General features: G+C 41.3%; 1 protein-coding gene across 3 annotated transcripts in view; it reads left to right on the forward strand.

Moving 5' to 3' along the window:
- LOC142138990 (complement component receptor 1-like protein) overlaps nt 1-12,992 on the forward strand; it is a 114,641-nt gene that overhangs the window by 33,416 nt on the left and 68,233 nt on the right. For all 3 annotated transcript variants that reach the window (XM_075196189.1, XM_075196190.1, XM_075196191.1), the window contains exon 7: nt 5,651-5,830. In XM_075196189.1, coding sequence (XP_075052290.1) covers nt 5,651-5,830 — 180 coding nt within the window. The remainder of the gene's footprint in view (nt 1-5,650; nt 5,831-12,992) is intronic.

Consider the following 12,992-nt stretch of genomic DNA (forward strand, 5'->3'; position numbering starts at 1 on the left):
CACCATTTGAAGTGAGTTCATGGCAAGCTTTTGGGAAAATCAGAAACTTCTGCTAAAAAATATAACAGCAAGCAGTCCAGCATCAGCTAGCTCCATTCTCTCAGCTAGATCCCAGGACCTGCAATCTAGATGTAACGATTGTCTCGTTGTCTGAACGCAGACATCCCTGGGTAGATGGATACACGTGTTAGGCTGGTTTAGCACTGACCGTAAAGAGGCGCAGAGTCTAACGGGTGAAGACACCAAGAACCGCACAAGGCAGGATGGACTTTAGCGGGCGGAAACACGCAGTTTGCTGCCCTCTGAACAGTCAGTAGGCGAAACACAGCAGAGAGAAATGAATATCCGAAAGCAGGTCAGCTATCTGAGGACTGGTACACTGGCGGTAGCGTGGTACAAAATCAGTATTCAGAAGGAAAGTCTAACAACAGGCCGGGATCTGGTACACAGGCAGAAGCGCAGTACAGAATCAGGATCCGAGGAAGAGAGGTCAAAAGAAGCAAGGACTGGTACACGAGGGGTTAACAGGCAGAAGCACTTTCCAAGAAGGATTCACAAGGAAAACCAAGGACAATAGCAATACAGCATAACAGGGAGTCAGTCTGGGTATGAAAACCTGTTGCTCTCCAACTGTTAGAGTGTCAGAGTGAGCTTTATATACACTGCAGAATATGCCGCCTTCCAGCCACAATCATGTGACCGCCCAAACCAGGAAGTGCTGATCTAACACAGAGACAGAGGGAATCAGAAGCACAGGTGTGTGAGCATGGAGGTTTGTGACACTACACTGACAATACCTTTCTCATCAATTCCCTCACTAGTAATTAGAGTTAGTTCTGTATCCAAGTTGCTAAAGCTAGATGGCTTCTCCCCTATCCAGGATTCCCCTGAAGAATTCTTGAGCGTTAGGCCCGCTGCAGCTGCAGCTGCTGCTGGTGGTGGATCTGCATCCCAGAAGCAAACCAAGAAAAAGACTACTAGTAGTTTACAACAATTGACTGTTAAACAATCCTTTGCAAGAGGAAGCAAGTATGCCGGCTGTCACCCAGTTGCAAAGCGGATCTCAGACGGCATGGCGACTATGCTAGTATTAGATCTGCGTCCAATATCAACAATTGCAGTTGGTTTTAGACAGTTAATTGAGGTCCTGTGTCCCCGTTACCAAATTCCATCTCGACACAATTTTACTAGAAAAGCAATTCCTGACCTCTACTAGAAGGTTCAAAAATATGTAATTATTGGGCTACAAAATGCCATTCTATCCACTGTACACTTAACCACAGATATGTGGACAAGCGGACTTGGGCAAACTAAAGATTATATCACTGTGACAGCCCACTGGGTTGGAGAATCGCCTTCAGCAGCAGCAACATCTACCAAACAACTCCAGATTTTTCAGTGGCAGGCTAATCTGTGTATCACTGGCTTCACTAAGAGGCATACTGCTAACAAACTGTTTGAAAGACTAAAGGGATGTCAATGCAACATAGCTAATCCCGCTTGGACTCTCCTGAGTTTATGCAATTTCTGATAATGCCACCAATATTGTGAGAGCATTACAGCTGGGTGAATTCAATCACATTCCCTGTTTTGCTCACGCAATCAACTTGGTGGTACAGAGCTTTTTGAAAAATGACAGGGACGGGCAGGAGACAGTGTCTGTGGCCAGAAAAATTTCAGGTCATTTTCGGCATTCTGCAACAGCTCGTAGGAGATTGCAGCAGCTACAAGAAGAATTTAATTTGCCCCGCCACCAATTGAAGCAAGAAGTGGTAACAAGGTGGAATTCCACCCTTTATAAGCTTATGAGGATGGAGGAACAGTGAATAGCCATCCACGCATACTCCACAAGGCATGACATTGGGTAAGAAGGGGGAATGTACTTTGCAGTGGTGAAAACTTTCTGTGTTGTGCAAGTTGCTAATATCATTTGAAGTAGTCACATGTGAAGTGAGTTCAGACACTGCTAACTTGAGCTAAGTGATTCCCTTAATTACACTTTTGGAAAAGCAGCTTGAGAAATTGAAGGAGATGAAACAAAGCAATTCCGCTAAGTATGTCAGACTTGTAGATCAAGTACTTTATTCGCTTCACCAGGATCCAAGCGTTATCAAGATCTTGAAATAGGATCACTATATCTCAAGAGATGCAATGAGGTCCTGGTGAACAAGTTGACCGCTCAAGTGGTAAATGACACAACATCTCCTCCTTCAGTTTTTCAGGCCACTGCTCTTAGGAAAAGCTTAACTTTTCCAAAAGACCCAGGGATTATGCAGATGAGTCAGCAGAATATTTTGACATCTGGTCTAGTCTAAAATAATTGCCCAAAAATTATGACACCTCTGACATTACGCCACTTGATCCTACCATCAACATCCAAAGAATGATAGAGGATTATTCTAATGACAGCATGCAAATAGAAAGGTCAGACTGTTTCTTTACATACCGGGAAGAAAAAAATGCAATTTGAAGACTCATGTACAAACTTGCTTTGCAATACCTAAGCTGCCCACCCTCTAGTGTATACTCAGAAAGAGTTTAATTACATCAAAGTACAGAAACTCTGTAAAGGTTGCCTCCAGCGGGGAAGAATTAATATTGTGTGAGGATGATGTACAGACTGATGAGGGTGAGGATGAGGCTGAGGATGATGACAACCACATCTTGCCACTGTAGAGCTAATTGACAGCACTGTTAGTTTACCACCCTTAAGCCCATTTGTAGCTTGTTTTGTGGGGGCCCAAACAAACCAAGCACTTCAGCTACAAAGTGTCAGTCCTTGTCGCTGAAGTGCTTGGTTTGTTAAACTGTGCATGTCCTTTTTAACATATTTCCAACTACAATTCCATCTTGCACTTTATGACATTTAGGCCTTGGTCTATCAGCTTGTGTAACAGTCGACAATTAAGGTGTCAACAGTATTATTAGGTCACCAATTCACATGGTGGACAGTATGATTAGGTAGACTATTTAAATGTAGACAGTATAATTATAGGGCTAGGGATATGGCTACGGACAGGCCTAGCGATAGATCTAGGGACAGGGATAGGGCCAGGGATAGGGACAGGGTTAGGAACAGGGATAGGGATAGGGACAGGTTTAGTGATAGGGACAGGGACAGAGTTATGGACAGGGACAGGATTAGAGTGAGGAATAATACTGTCTGCGTTTGAATTGTAAACCTAATAAATACTGTCTACATTTCAATTGTTGTCCTAATAATGCTGTCAATGTCATTATATTGTTGACTTTATAACCTTCTCTAGTCTGCTGCCCATCAATCATATTATGTTAATCCGACATAAGGGTGGGTGGGAGGTCCCAATTACAATTCCATCTTGCACCACTTTTCTTTTCTGGCACTGCCGTGTGGCAATGTTTCCGACATGTGATATAAACTGCTGTGTGGTTTTGCCGTTGCTCTGTCACTTAGTAACCAGCCAGCTCACTGCAGTCTTGCAGTTCATTGACAGCACTGTTAGCTTATCTTTCTTAAACCCATTGGTAGCTTGTTTTGTGGGGGGCCCAAACAAATCAAGCACTTCAGCCACAAAAGTGGCCCTCCTTGTCGCTGAAGTGCTTGCTTTGCTAAACTGTACATGTCCTTTTTAATGGGTGTGGTAGGATTTTCAGACAAACCCGACACAGTAGAGAGCGACGAAAAGATAACTATGACAACAAGACTGGTCATGTAGAAATTGCGACTTACCAAGTTAATGACAAGTGATGTTTGCAGCAGCTTCAATTTCCTGACACTGATAAAACCGACTTTGCAAAAGCTGGGTGCTACGAAATCACCTCATTTGTAATGGTCCGAATGCAAGATGCGGTTTTAAAGTGACAATGGCTGGACCCACAGCATGTATAAAGTAATCCAGGGTGTGGGTCCAGCCATTGCCGCTTTAAAACCGCATCTTGCATTCGGATCATTACAAATTACGTCATTTCGTAGCGCCCAGCTTTTTCAATGTCGTTTTTTTTAGTGTCAGGAAAATGAAGCTGCTGCAAACACCACTTGTCATTAACTTGGTAAGTCGCAATTTCTACATGACCAGTCTTGTTGTCATCGTTATCTTTTCCCTGGTGAGGTGGTCAAAATTTACTGCAAATTATTGGAAATTAGTGTTATTGAGGTTAATAATATTATTTTTTAAAAACACAGATCCAAAAAAACCCCCAAAACATGTGAGGGTGGTTTTGTTAAAACCAAAACCAAAACATGAAGTTAATACAGATCCAAATCCAAAACCAAAACAAGGGGTCAGTGGTTATCTCTACATCTAGATTCTTTCAGTGTGAATGCACAATTCTTTATCTAGACCAACAGACCATTCTGTGTTTCTAGCACAGGGTTTACTGCTCATATGTCACGATTCATCTAATGATCCTGCATACCTGCTCTCCTTGGTTCTCTACATATTCTTAACCTGTCAGACTCTCCCTGCTTAGCATTGCTGAGAGCCTGTGTGGGCTTCCCTGGACCTGTTCTCATTTTACCTGTTTCTTCGGCCATGTATCAGAAGATGGCGGGTTTTCTGGCCTAATTCTACCGGCTTCATGCTGGCTCGACACCCAGGGGTGCCTTACTATGCCAGGGAAGCCTACCCGGTACCTTCTAGGATTCGTATATTCACTCAGGCAAATGCAGTTAGAAAGTAAAACAATACATTTATTGTAATAAAAACAATCACTAGAATATTATAGACAGACAATAAATAAATGCCAGGCAGGTTCACCACATTATCTGTCCCTTACACCACTAGCTTTACAGTCACTTGATTGTCCTAAATTGCAGAATCCAAAGGCCATGGATCTCTCTCAGCTGCATATGAAGTATTTAGTAGAGAATAGCAACTCAACACCAGACCTTGCACCTTCCAGAAAATCACAGAATGAACACTCATCTCCCCCACTGGAGTGGCTCCTTATCTCTAGGGTCACATTTCCAGTATTTTCCTCTCCCTGGGCAAACGCCTGGCTCTCTCCCTCTTTAAACATTGGTGGTTGCTGGATCAGGAGGTTGGAGAGAGATTGGAAATGAGTTGTCATTCCACAGAAGCTCCCTTGCGGGTTCGCAGACAGACTGTGTCAGGAAGTCCTGTGGAGGACAAAGGGTACTAATTGGCCTTCCCCACCTCTGAATATCAGATAACAGTTAACCCCTCCTAAAATTAACCCCTTACACTACTTTGTGATGTCACAGGGTCCCCAGCTGTTCCATGCTTCCTGTAGAGAAAAGAGGGGGAAAATGAATGTAGCTACAGTCCTCTCACCTGTATCCTGGAATCTCATAATTATTTACTTTTTTTAATGCAATGCAAGGTCCCTATGGATCATGTACCAGATGGGGACCAGCCACAAGAGATGCGACTTTTCTAGTGAAATAAAGAGCAAGATATGGTGTAAGTTATATATGTTATATAAATAAATATCATTACATTACATGGCTGCCACGGCATAAAAACAGATTCCATAAACAAATACAAGGCTTGCACCAAAGAAAGTAAACTTACTCTTAGACTGTTTCACTGACTAGAATTAAAATAGCAAAGCTATTGTTTCAAGTAAGGCATAAGACAAATTTTATAGTTATATTCTGTATGAAAATATACTTTGTATTTTGACTATTTATTTATTAATTTTCTAACAGAAGTTAATTGTGACTCACCAAACATTTCCAATTCAAGGAAGCTCTCTGGATTTGTTGGTCCATACACACTTAATTCCATGGTGAGACTTGAATGTGTTGAAGGGTTCATCATGAATGGATCCAGCTCTATTGTCTGTAATATTGATAGTGAATGGATGCCATCACCACCTATATGTGAACGTAAGTATTAACCTATCTCTTACATTAGATTAAGTGACACTGTAAATTAAGACAATTTTTCACTTATTTCTTATTATTATTCAAACACACTAAACACAAAGTTCTATGAATTTACAATAACAACAAAAATACATTAAAATCTTTATTGGACAGGAGTAGATTTAGTGAATGTCAATTCTAGTAGTAGTCATATGTTTGTTTTTTCTATGTCGACATGCATTTTCTAAGACTGAGTATTAACAGCAGTGAAGCTAACAGGAAGCAGAGATCCACCTTCTCAGACATCCCTGTTACAAACTGTTCCTTTCTTGAGCAGCAGAAATATTCACTAATGCTGCCTCATTGTCTACACTGGAACCTATAGTACAGTAAAGTACTCCAGGAGCATGCCTACCCCTCAAAAGCATCATTACGACCATCTACATTCCTTAACAAGGCTTTGATGCTATTTTTATATTTTGGGGAAGGCAGAATTTGCCTGAGGGAAATATGCAGTCAAACTGGTGTTTGGACGGTATTGCTGGTTTAATCAATATTTCAAGAGGTCACTGTTTGCATGGTCAATATGAGTGGTAGCTGCTGATATTAAAAGCACCTAGCCATTGTTATATTTCATGAATATGCATAAGTAGTCAAGTGTGACAAAACTCTGAATGTAATACATCTTTGGCGATACCACTTTATTGGGAACAAATTTGTGGAAAGGCTATATAGGTACACAAAAGGTCTATGCTCCTCCTGAAAAGCTTTATACTTCCCATAGGGAAATGCACCTCATCAGAATAGAGCATGTTCAAGGATTAAAAGCAAAATCTGCTTTGTGTTACTAAGCATGTGCATTAAAAAAACATGCAAGTTTGAGTTTCACGTAAAGATGCGTTTGTAATACTGTATGCCTGGAAAGGTGGATCGGGGAAATACAGTGCAACTGAAGCACAGTAAGGGCTTGTGTGAGGGAAGTGGGGTGCTGGCAAGGCCTGATTAAGGGTCACAGCCGCCCTAGGCTACTACACTGGTTACCGCCCCCCCCCCCCCCCCCCCACCAATGTGTGGGTAAATAATAAAAATATATATATGTATATATATATATATATATATATAAAGTCAATTAAGGATACGGCGCACAATGGTGTGTTACTAGGAATTTATCCCAGGTTCAGTGGAAAAATAATAGTATAGTCAATGGATCAAAGTTCCACGTTTGCTGGACGGTCTTATAGGACCAAGGGTATGAGTCCAGTTTGCACATATAAAAGACAGAATAATATAGGCATAGGATTAGTAGAAGCAGTGTGTTAGTGATAGCCCATCACCATAGTATTACACACCCAAAGGAAATTATATCGCTTATCTGTATGATTAATCCAAAGACTGGAACACAGCTTAACAACCACTTCACTTTCAATATTATGTGGTCAGCATACTCAGCAACTGCAAGTCTGGTCTCCAGTCAAAAACATCAGCATACTGTAAATATATCTCTCTTCCACTGTGAGAAAAGATAGGTCCAATACAAAGCAGTCATAGAATGTAACTGCATCACAGATCTAAAAACTATATATATATATGTAAACAAAATTGTAAAACATTAATTAATACATAAAACACACTTCATTATGCACGTCCTCTCTTACCTGATCTTGCAGCATAGACTACCTGGTGTTCTCTTTTGCTTGTTCTTGGAGCGTTGTCCGTTGCCTGGCTTCTGAAACCTTGGGAGTCCTGTATTTAAAAGGTGCATAAATTGTATTATAGTGCCAAATTTTAACAAACCCTGAATGTTACAAAACAACCCCCTAGTACAGACATAGACAATAAAATATATGAAATTTATTTACACTCATATAGTAACATTTACCAGCCCTGTCTATGTAGTATTTAGTATTCTAGTGACCGCTGAAACCACAGTCAGCATGCACATCACCGCCACACAATACAGAGATCCTTCCCCCACAAGCCATTTCATCACCTCCCCCACCAGCTAATTCATCCCCCCTATCAACCCGCAACAGACAGTGTATGACCCCCCTATTCAATTCATTAACCCCCCCCTTGTAGCCAGTTCATTACGTCCCTATTGCCATTTCATTAATCCCCCTATCCAATTCATTAACCCCCCTCTAGCCAGTTCATTACCTCCCCATTTTCACTTCATTAATACCTCCTAGCCATTCCATTAATCCCCCCATCCAATTCATAAGCCCCCCCTCTAACAAGTTCATTACCTCCCCATTTTCACTCCATTAATCCCCCCTATCCAATCCATACTAGCCAGTTCATTAATCCCCCCATATCCAATTTATAAGACCCCCCTCGTTAGCCACATTAGCCAGTTCATTAGTCCCCCCAGTCATCTCCCCCCCTCCACATCCGATGTGTCTTCCCCCCCCCCCCCGATATTTAACAAGCTGCACTTACCTTGCTGTCTTCTGTTCCTCCTCTCACCAGCCGGTGCTTCTGTGATCTTCACACGCAGCTAACAACATCTGACGCTGTTAGCTGCACTGTCACTGCGGGCGCGCTCTGTGTGATTAGTGTGGTCATGTGAGATGTGAGATCTCACGTGACCACACTAAGCAATACACTGACTAACAGCAGCAGCTAACAGCTAACAGCATTAGATGCTGTTAGCTGCGTGATTGGGTATAGGAACATGCGGGACCGCCCCCTTGTGGCCAGGGGCGGCCCCATAAGAGGAGAAAGAAGCCGATCACCGGCATTTGAAGAAAAAAACCCCCCCAAAAAAAACAGCTTACTAGTGTGCCGCGCTGCGCCCCCCCCAGGACTCAGCGCCCCAGGCTGCAGCCTGGTCAGCCTAGTGGTTGATCAGGCCCTGGGTGCTGGGAACCAAGAGAGGCGGTTGTCCCACCCACTGCACGCTTCCTCCATTGCCATTACAATTGTGCTCTGTTCTCATAAGCTCTATGTGGGCCATGACTACACCAGTGGGAGATGTGTTTGAGTTAAGGGTTATAGGACTCATTGGGCCTGATTCATTAACGAAAATAAAGCCAAAATAATTAGTAATTTTGCACTTTGGCAAAACAATGTTGCATTGGAGGGGGGTGGCAAGTGCTTCTCCCCTTTAAAAAGGAGCGGGCGGTGCCGTTGCCCAGGGCACAAGCCCAAGGGGGCGCAGCAGCCGCCCGCTACCTGCCTCTCTACAATTAGCCTTTTACTGCCGCAGTGGAACGCACGTGCGTTCCTCTGACAGGATGTTCGGCATTTGAAACGCAACTTGCGTTGCAAATGCCGAATTTCCTGTTAGTTAGAATGCACTCTCGTTCCACTGGGGAAGTAAAAGGCTGAAGAAAATCAATCTCTCTCTCTCTCTCTCCCCTACAAGGTGATACCTCTCTCTTCATGTACAAGGTGATACCTCTCTCTCCCTGTACAAGGTGATACCTATCTCCCTGTACAAGGTGATACCATTAGTGGAGTAACATTATATCATGATGATACCTAGGGCAGCTGCCTAAGGTAATAAGGTTTGGCTGAAAAAAAGGGCAATAAAATGAAGAGAATGCATTTTACAAATTCCACTTATCTGGCTGCAAATATATAAATTAACCGAATTTACGTTGTTAGTAAATCTAATGATACTGTGATTGAAAATATTTCTATTTTAAGGTGACCCAACTCATTTACAAATGTCTGTTGTAGATTGTATAAGCTTTATAGCTTGGCACACTGCTTTTTAGCGGTGTGTTAGGTTTGGCGGAACTTGTTAATTTATACAGATATCCAGTCCCAACATGCCCCACCAACGAAATGCTGGAACTCTTGAATCATGGTGCCTAAGCAACATTCTGTAAAGGCACAGTACTCCGACTAAGCATCCTCTGCTAGGATGATTGCTGGGGGTGAGTGGGAGGGGGGATTAATCACTAATGGAGGACCTGCCATGAAATAAAATCTGTTACTCTACCGTGTTACTCAAAACTGAGCATCTGTACAAGAGCAGCACTTTTTAGGAAGACCTTCAGCAACTTTGGAAGCTACTCTCTCCCATGGCTGAAAAACGAAACCATTGTTGAAGAAACTACCATGAAATATAGCCTAGATGTTGGTCTTCCACATGCTGCCAACTGGAGGAATATTTTTGCCTACTTTAAATGGTCATAGGGCAGAGTACCGGCTGTTAATTTATTTGAATCCCACCACTGTAAATATATATTTATATTAAGGGTGTGCACCGGGATAGAGATGGTCTGGTGTGTAACTTATTGTAAAATCTTATAATCACAAAACAAAAGATAGAAAATAGGTGCAGTCAGCCTTTAAGCAAATTCCACCATTGTTCTCAAATATCCATTATGAATATAATATTCTCTGTTGTATCTCAACCAAAAAAAAAGAGATGTATATAGCGTAGTACTTATATAATTACTGAATATATATACTGATTAGGGATGTGCACCGGCGACTTTTGAGGTCTCGTGTTTTGTGTTTTGGATCCGAATTTTCGTTATTTTTGGGGTTCGGATTTGTCTCGCAAAACACTTGACGAAAGGTCTCGGTTCGGATTTAAGGTTTTGGATTCGGATTTTTTTTGAAAAAAACATAAAAAGTTTAAAAATCAAGTTTTTGGGCTTATTTTCACTCCTAGGCTATTATTAACCTCAATAACATTCAATAACAAGCATTTCCACTAATTTACAGTGTATTCTGAACACCTCACAATATAGTTATTAGTCCAAAACGTTGCAACAAGGTATCTTTCTGGACTGCGTAGAGGAGTGGGTCACCACAATATATATTAAAAACCCTGAACTTTTATGATTCGCACCAATAAATGTACCTGGACTGCGTAGAGGAGTGGGTCACCACAATATATTAAAAACCCTGAACTTTTATGAATCGCACCAATAAATGTACCTGGACTGCATAGAGGAGTGGGTCACCACAATATATATTAAAAACCCTGAACTTTTATGAATCGCACCAATAAATGTACCTGGACTGCGTAGAGGAGTGGGTCACCACAATATATATAATAAGAAAACCATCAACTTGTTTGATTCGCACCAATAAATGTACCTGGACTGCGTAGAGGAGTGGGTCACCACAATATATATTAAAAACCCTGAACTTTTATGAATCGCACCAATAAATGTACCTGGACTGCATAGAGGAGTGGGTCACCACAATATATATTAAAAACCCTGAACTTTTATGAATCGCACCAATAAATGTACCTGGACTGCGTAGAGGAGTGGGTCACCACAATATATATTAAAAACCCTGAACTTTTATGAATCGCACCAATAAATGTACCTGGACTGCGTAGAGGAGTGGGTCACCACAATATATATAATAAGAAAACCCTGAACTTTTATGAATCGCACCAATAAATGTACCTGGACTGCGTAGAGGAGTGGGTCACCACAATATATTAAAAACCCTGAACTTTTATGAATCGCACCAATTAATGTACCTGTACTGCCTAGAGGAGTGGGCACTGGGCACCACAATAAAATATATAAAAAACCTTCAACAGGTCTGCATTACACTACACATACGGCTGCTCCTCCATCCTCTCCATCATATACATGTTGGAGTTTTAGCGTGTGACAACCTCTTGTTTTTGATAATGTCAGTGCATTTTGAATATTTTTCAATTTGCCCCACACCACTGAATGTACTTTATCTATGATACGCATCTATCTATCTTGACTGCGTAGTGTGGTGGCCCCGGTACACAATTTGGTAGCGAGGCCACAATATAATTAAAAAACCCTCCACGTGTCAGAATTCCACAAAACAAGTATCTGGACTGCGTAGTGGGGTGGCCCCGGTACCCAATTTGATACCGGGGCCACAATAAAATAAATACACCCTCCACGTGTCAGAATTCCACCAAACAAGTATCTGGACTGCGTAGTGGGGTGGCCCCGGTACCCAATTTGATACCGGGGCCACAATACCTCCTCCAAACATGGTACAGACAATTCGTCATTGAGATCCCATCAAGTATGTTAAAGACAGACAGGGTCCAAGTGTTATTGGTTGACTTTGTAAACCAAAAAACTGTCCCTGTTGCACATAGTCGTGCAATGAAGACTGACTTTTTCATTTAAAGGCACCATCTTTCAAGTGTAGTGTTTGTAAGTTTAAGTCATATTATACTTTTGGTAAAATTGGTTTATTTTGTTCCTCTTTATGGTAACTACTAATAGAATTAAAGTATTAAATAGAAGCGGCAGTTCCTCTTTATGGTAATTAGTAATAGAATTAAAGTATTAAATAGAATTAAAGTATGAAATAGAATTAAAGTATTAAATAGAATTAAAGTATGAAATAGAATTAAAGTATTAAATAGAATTAAAGTATGAAATAGAGTGGTATAGAGTTGTAGTGTGGTATAGATAGAGTGGTCCCCACAATATAATAATAAAACCCTCAACTGGTCTGAATTCCACCAAACAAGTATCTGGACTGCGTAGTGTGGTGGCCCCGGTACACAATTTGGTACCGAGGCCACAATATAATTAAAAAATTGGGCATCAACTGTCACCGTTGTTTAATATCTGATACACCTAAATATGGACTGCACAGTGGAGTGGCCCCGGTAGTAAATTTGGTGCCGGGGCCACAATACCTCCTCCAACTTCCAAGTGTAGTGTTTATAAAGACAGACAGCGTCGAAGTGTTATTAGTTGGCTTTCTTAACCCTAAAATTGTCCCTGTTGCAAATATTCGTGCAATGGACAGTTACTTTTTTATTGAAAGACTCAAGCTTTCAAGTGTAGTGTTTATAAAATATAAACAACAATACAGTAGTTTTAGAGCACGTCAATACCTCTTGTTTTAAATTATGACACGGCATTTTACTTTTGGTTTAATTTCTTGAATTTTTTAAAATTTGGTTTTACTTTTTGAACATGGCAAACGACTGTTGATTGGTCATATAATGCCAAAAAAAAAGTTCCAAGATGGAATTGTCCTTGGGCCCTCACACCCACCCTTATGTTGTTGAAATAGGACATGCACACTTTAACAAACCAATCATTTCAGCGACAGGGCCTACCAAACAACTTTGGCTGAAATGATTGGTTTGTTTTGGCCCCCACACCAAAAAAGCTATTCATCTCTCCCTGTACAGACTAAACAGGCTCTACTGAGGCAAGATGTCGTCCTCATCCTCAACCTCTGATTCCTC

The sequence above is a fragment of the Mixophyes fleayi genome, chromosome 2, assembly GCF_038048845.1.
Source record: "Mixophyes fleayi isolate aMixFle1 chromosome 2, aMixFle1.hap1, whole genome shotgun sequence".
Taxonomy (NCBI): domain Eukaryota; kingdom Metazoa; phylum Chordata; class Amphibia; order Anura; family Limnodynastidae; genus Mixophyes; species Mixophyes fleayi.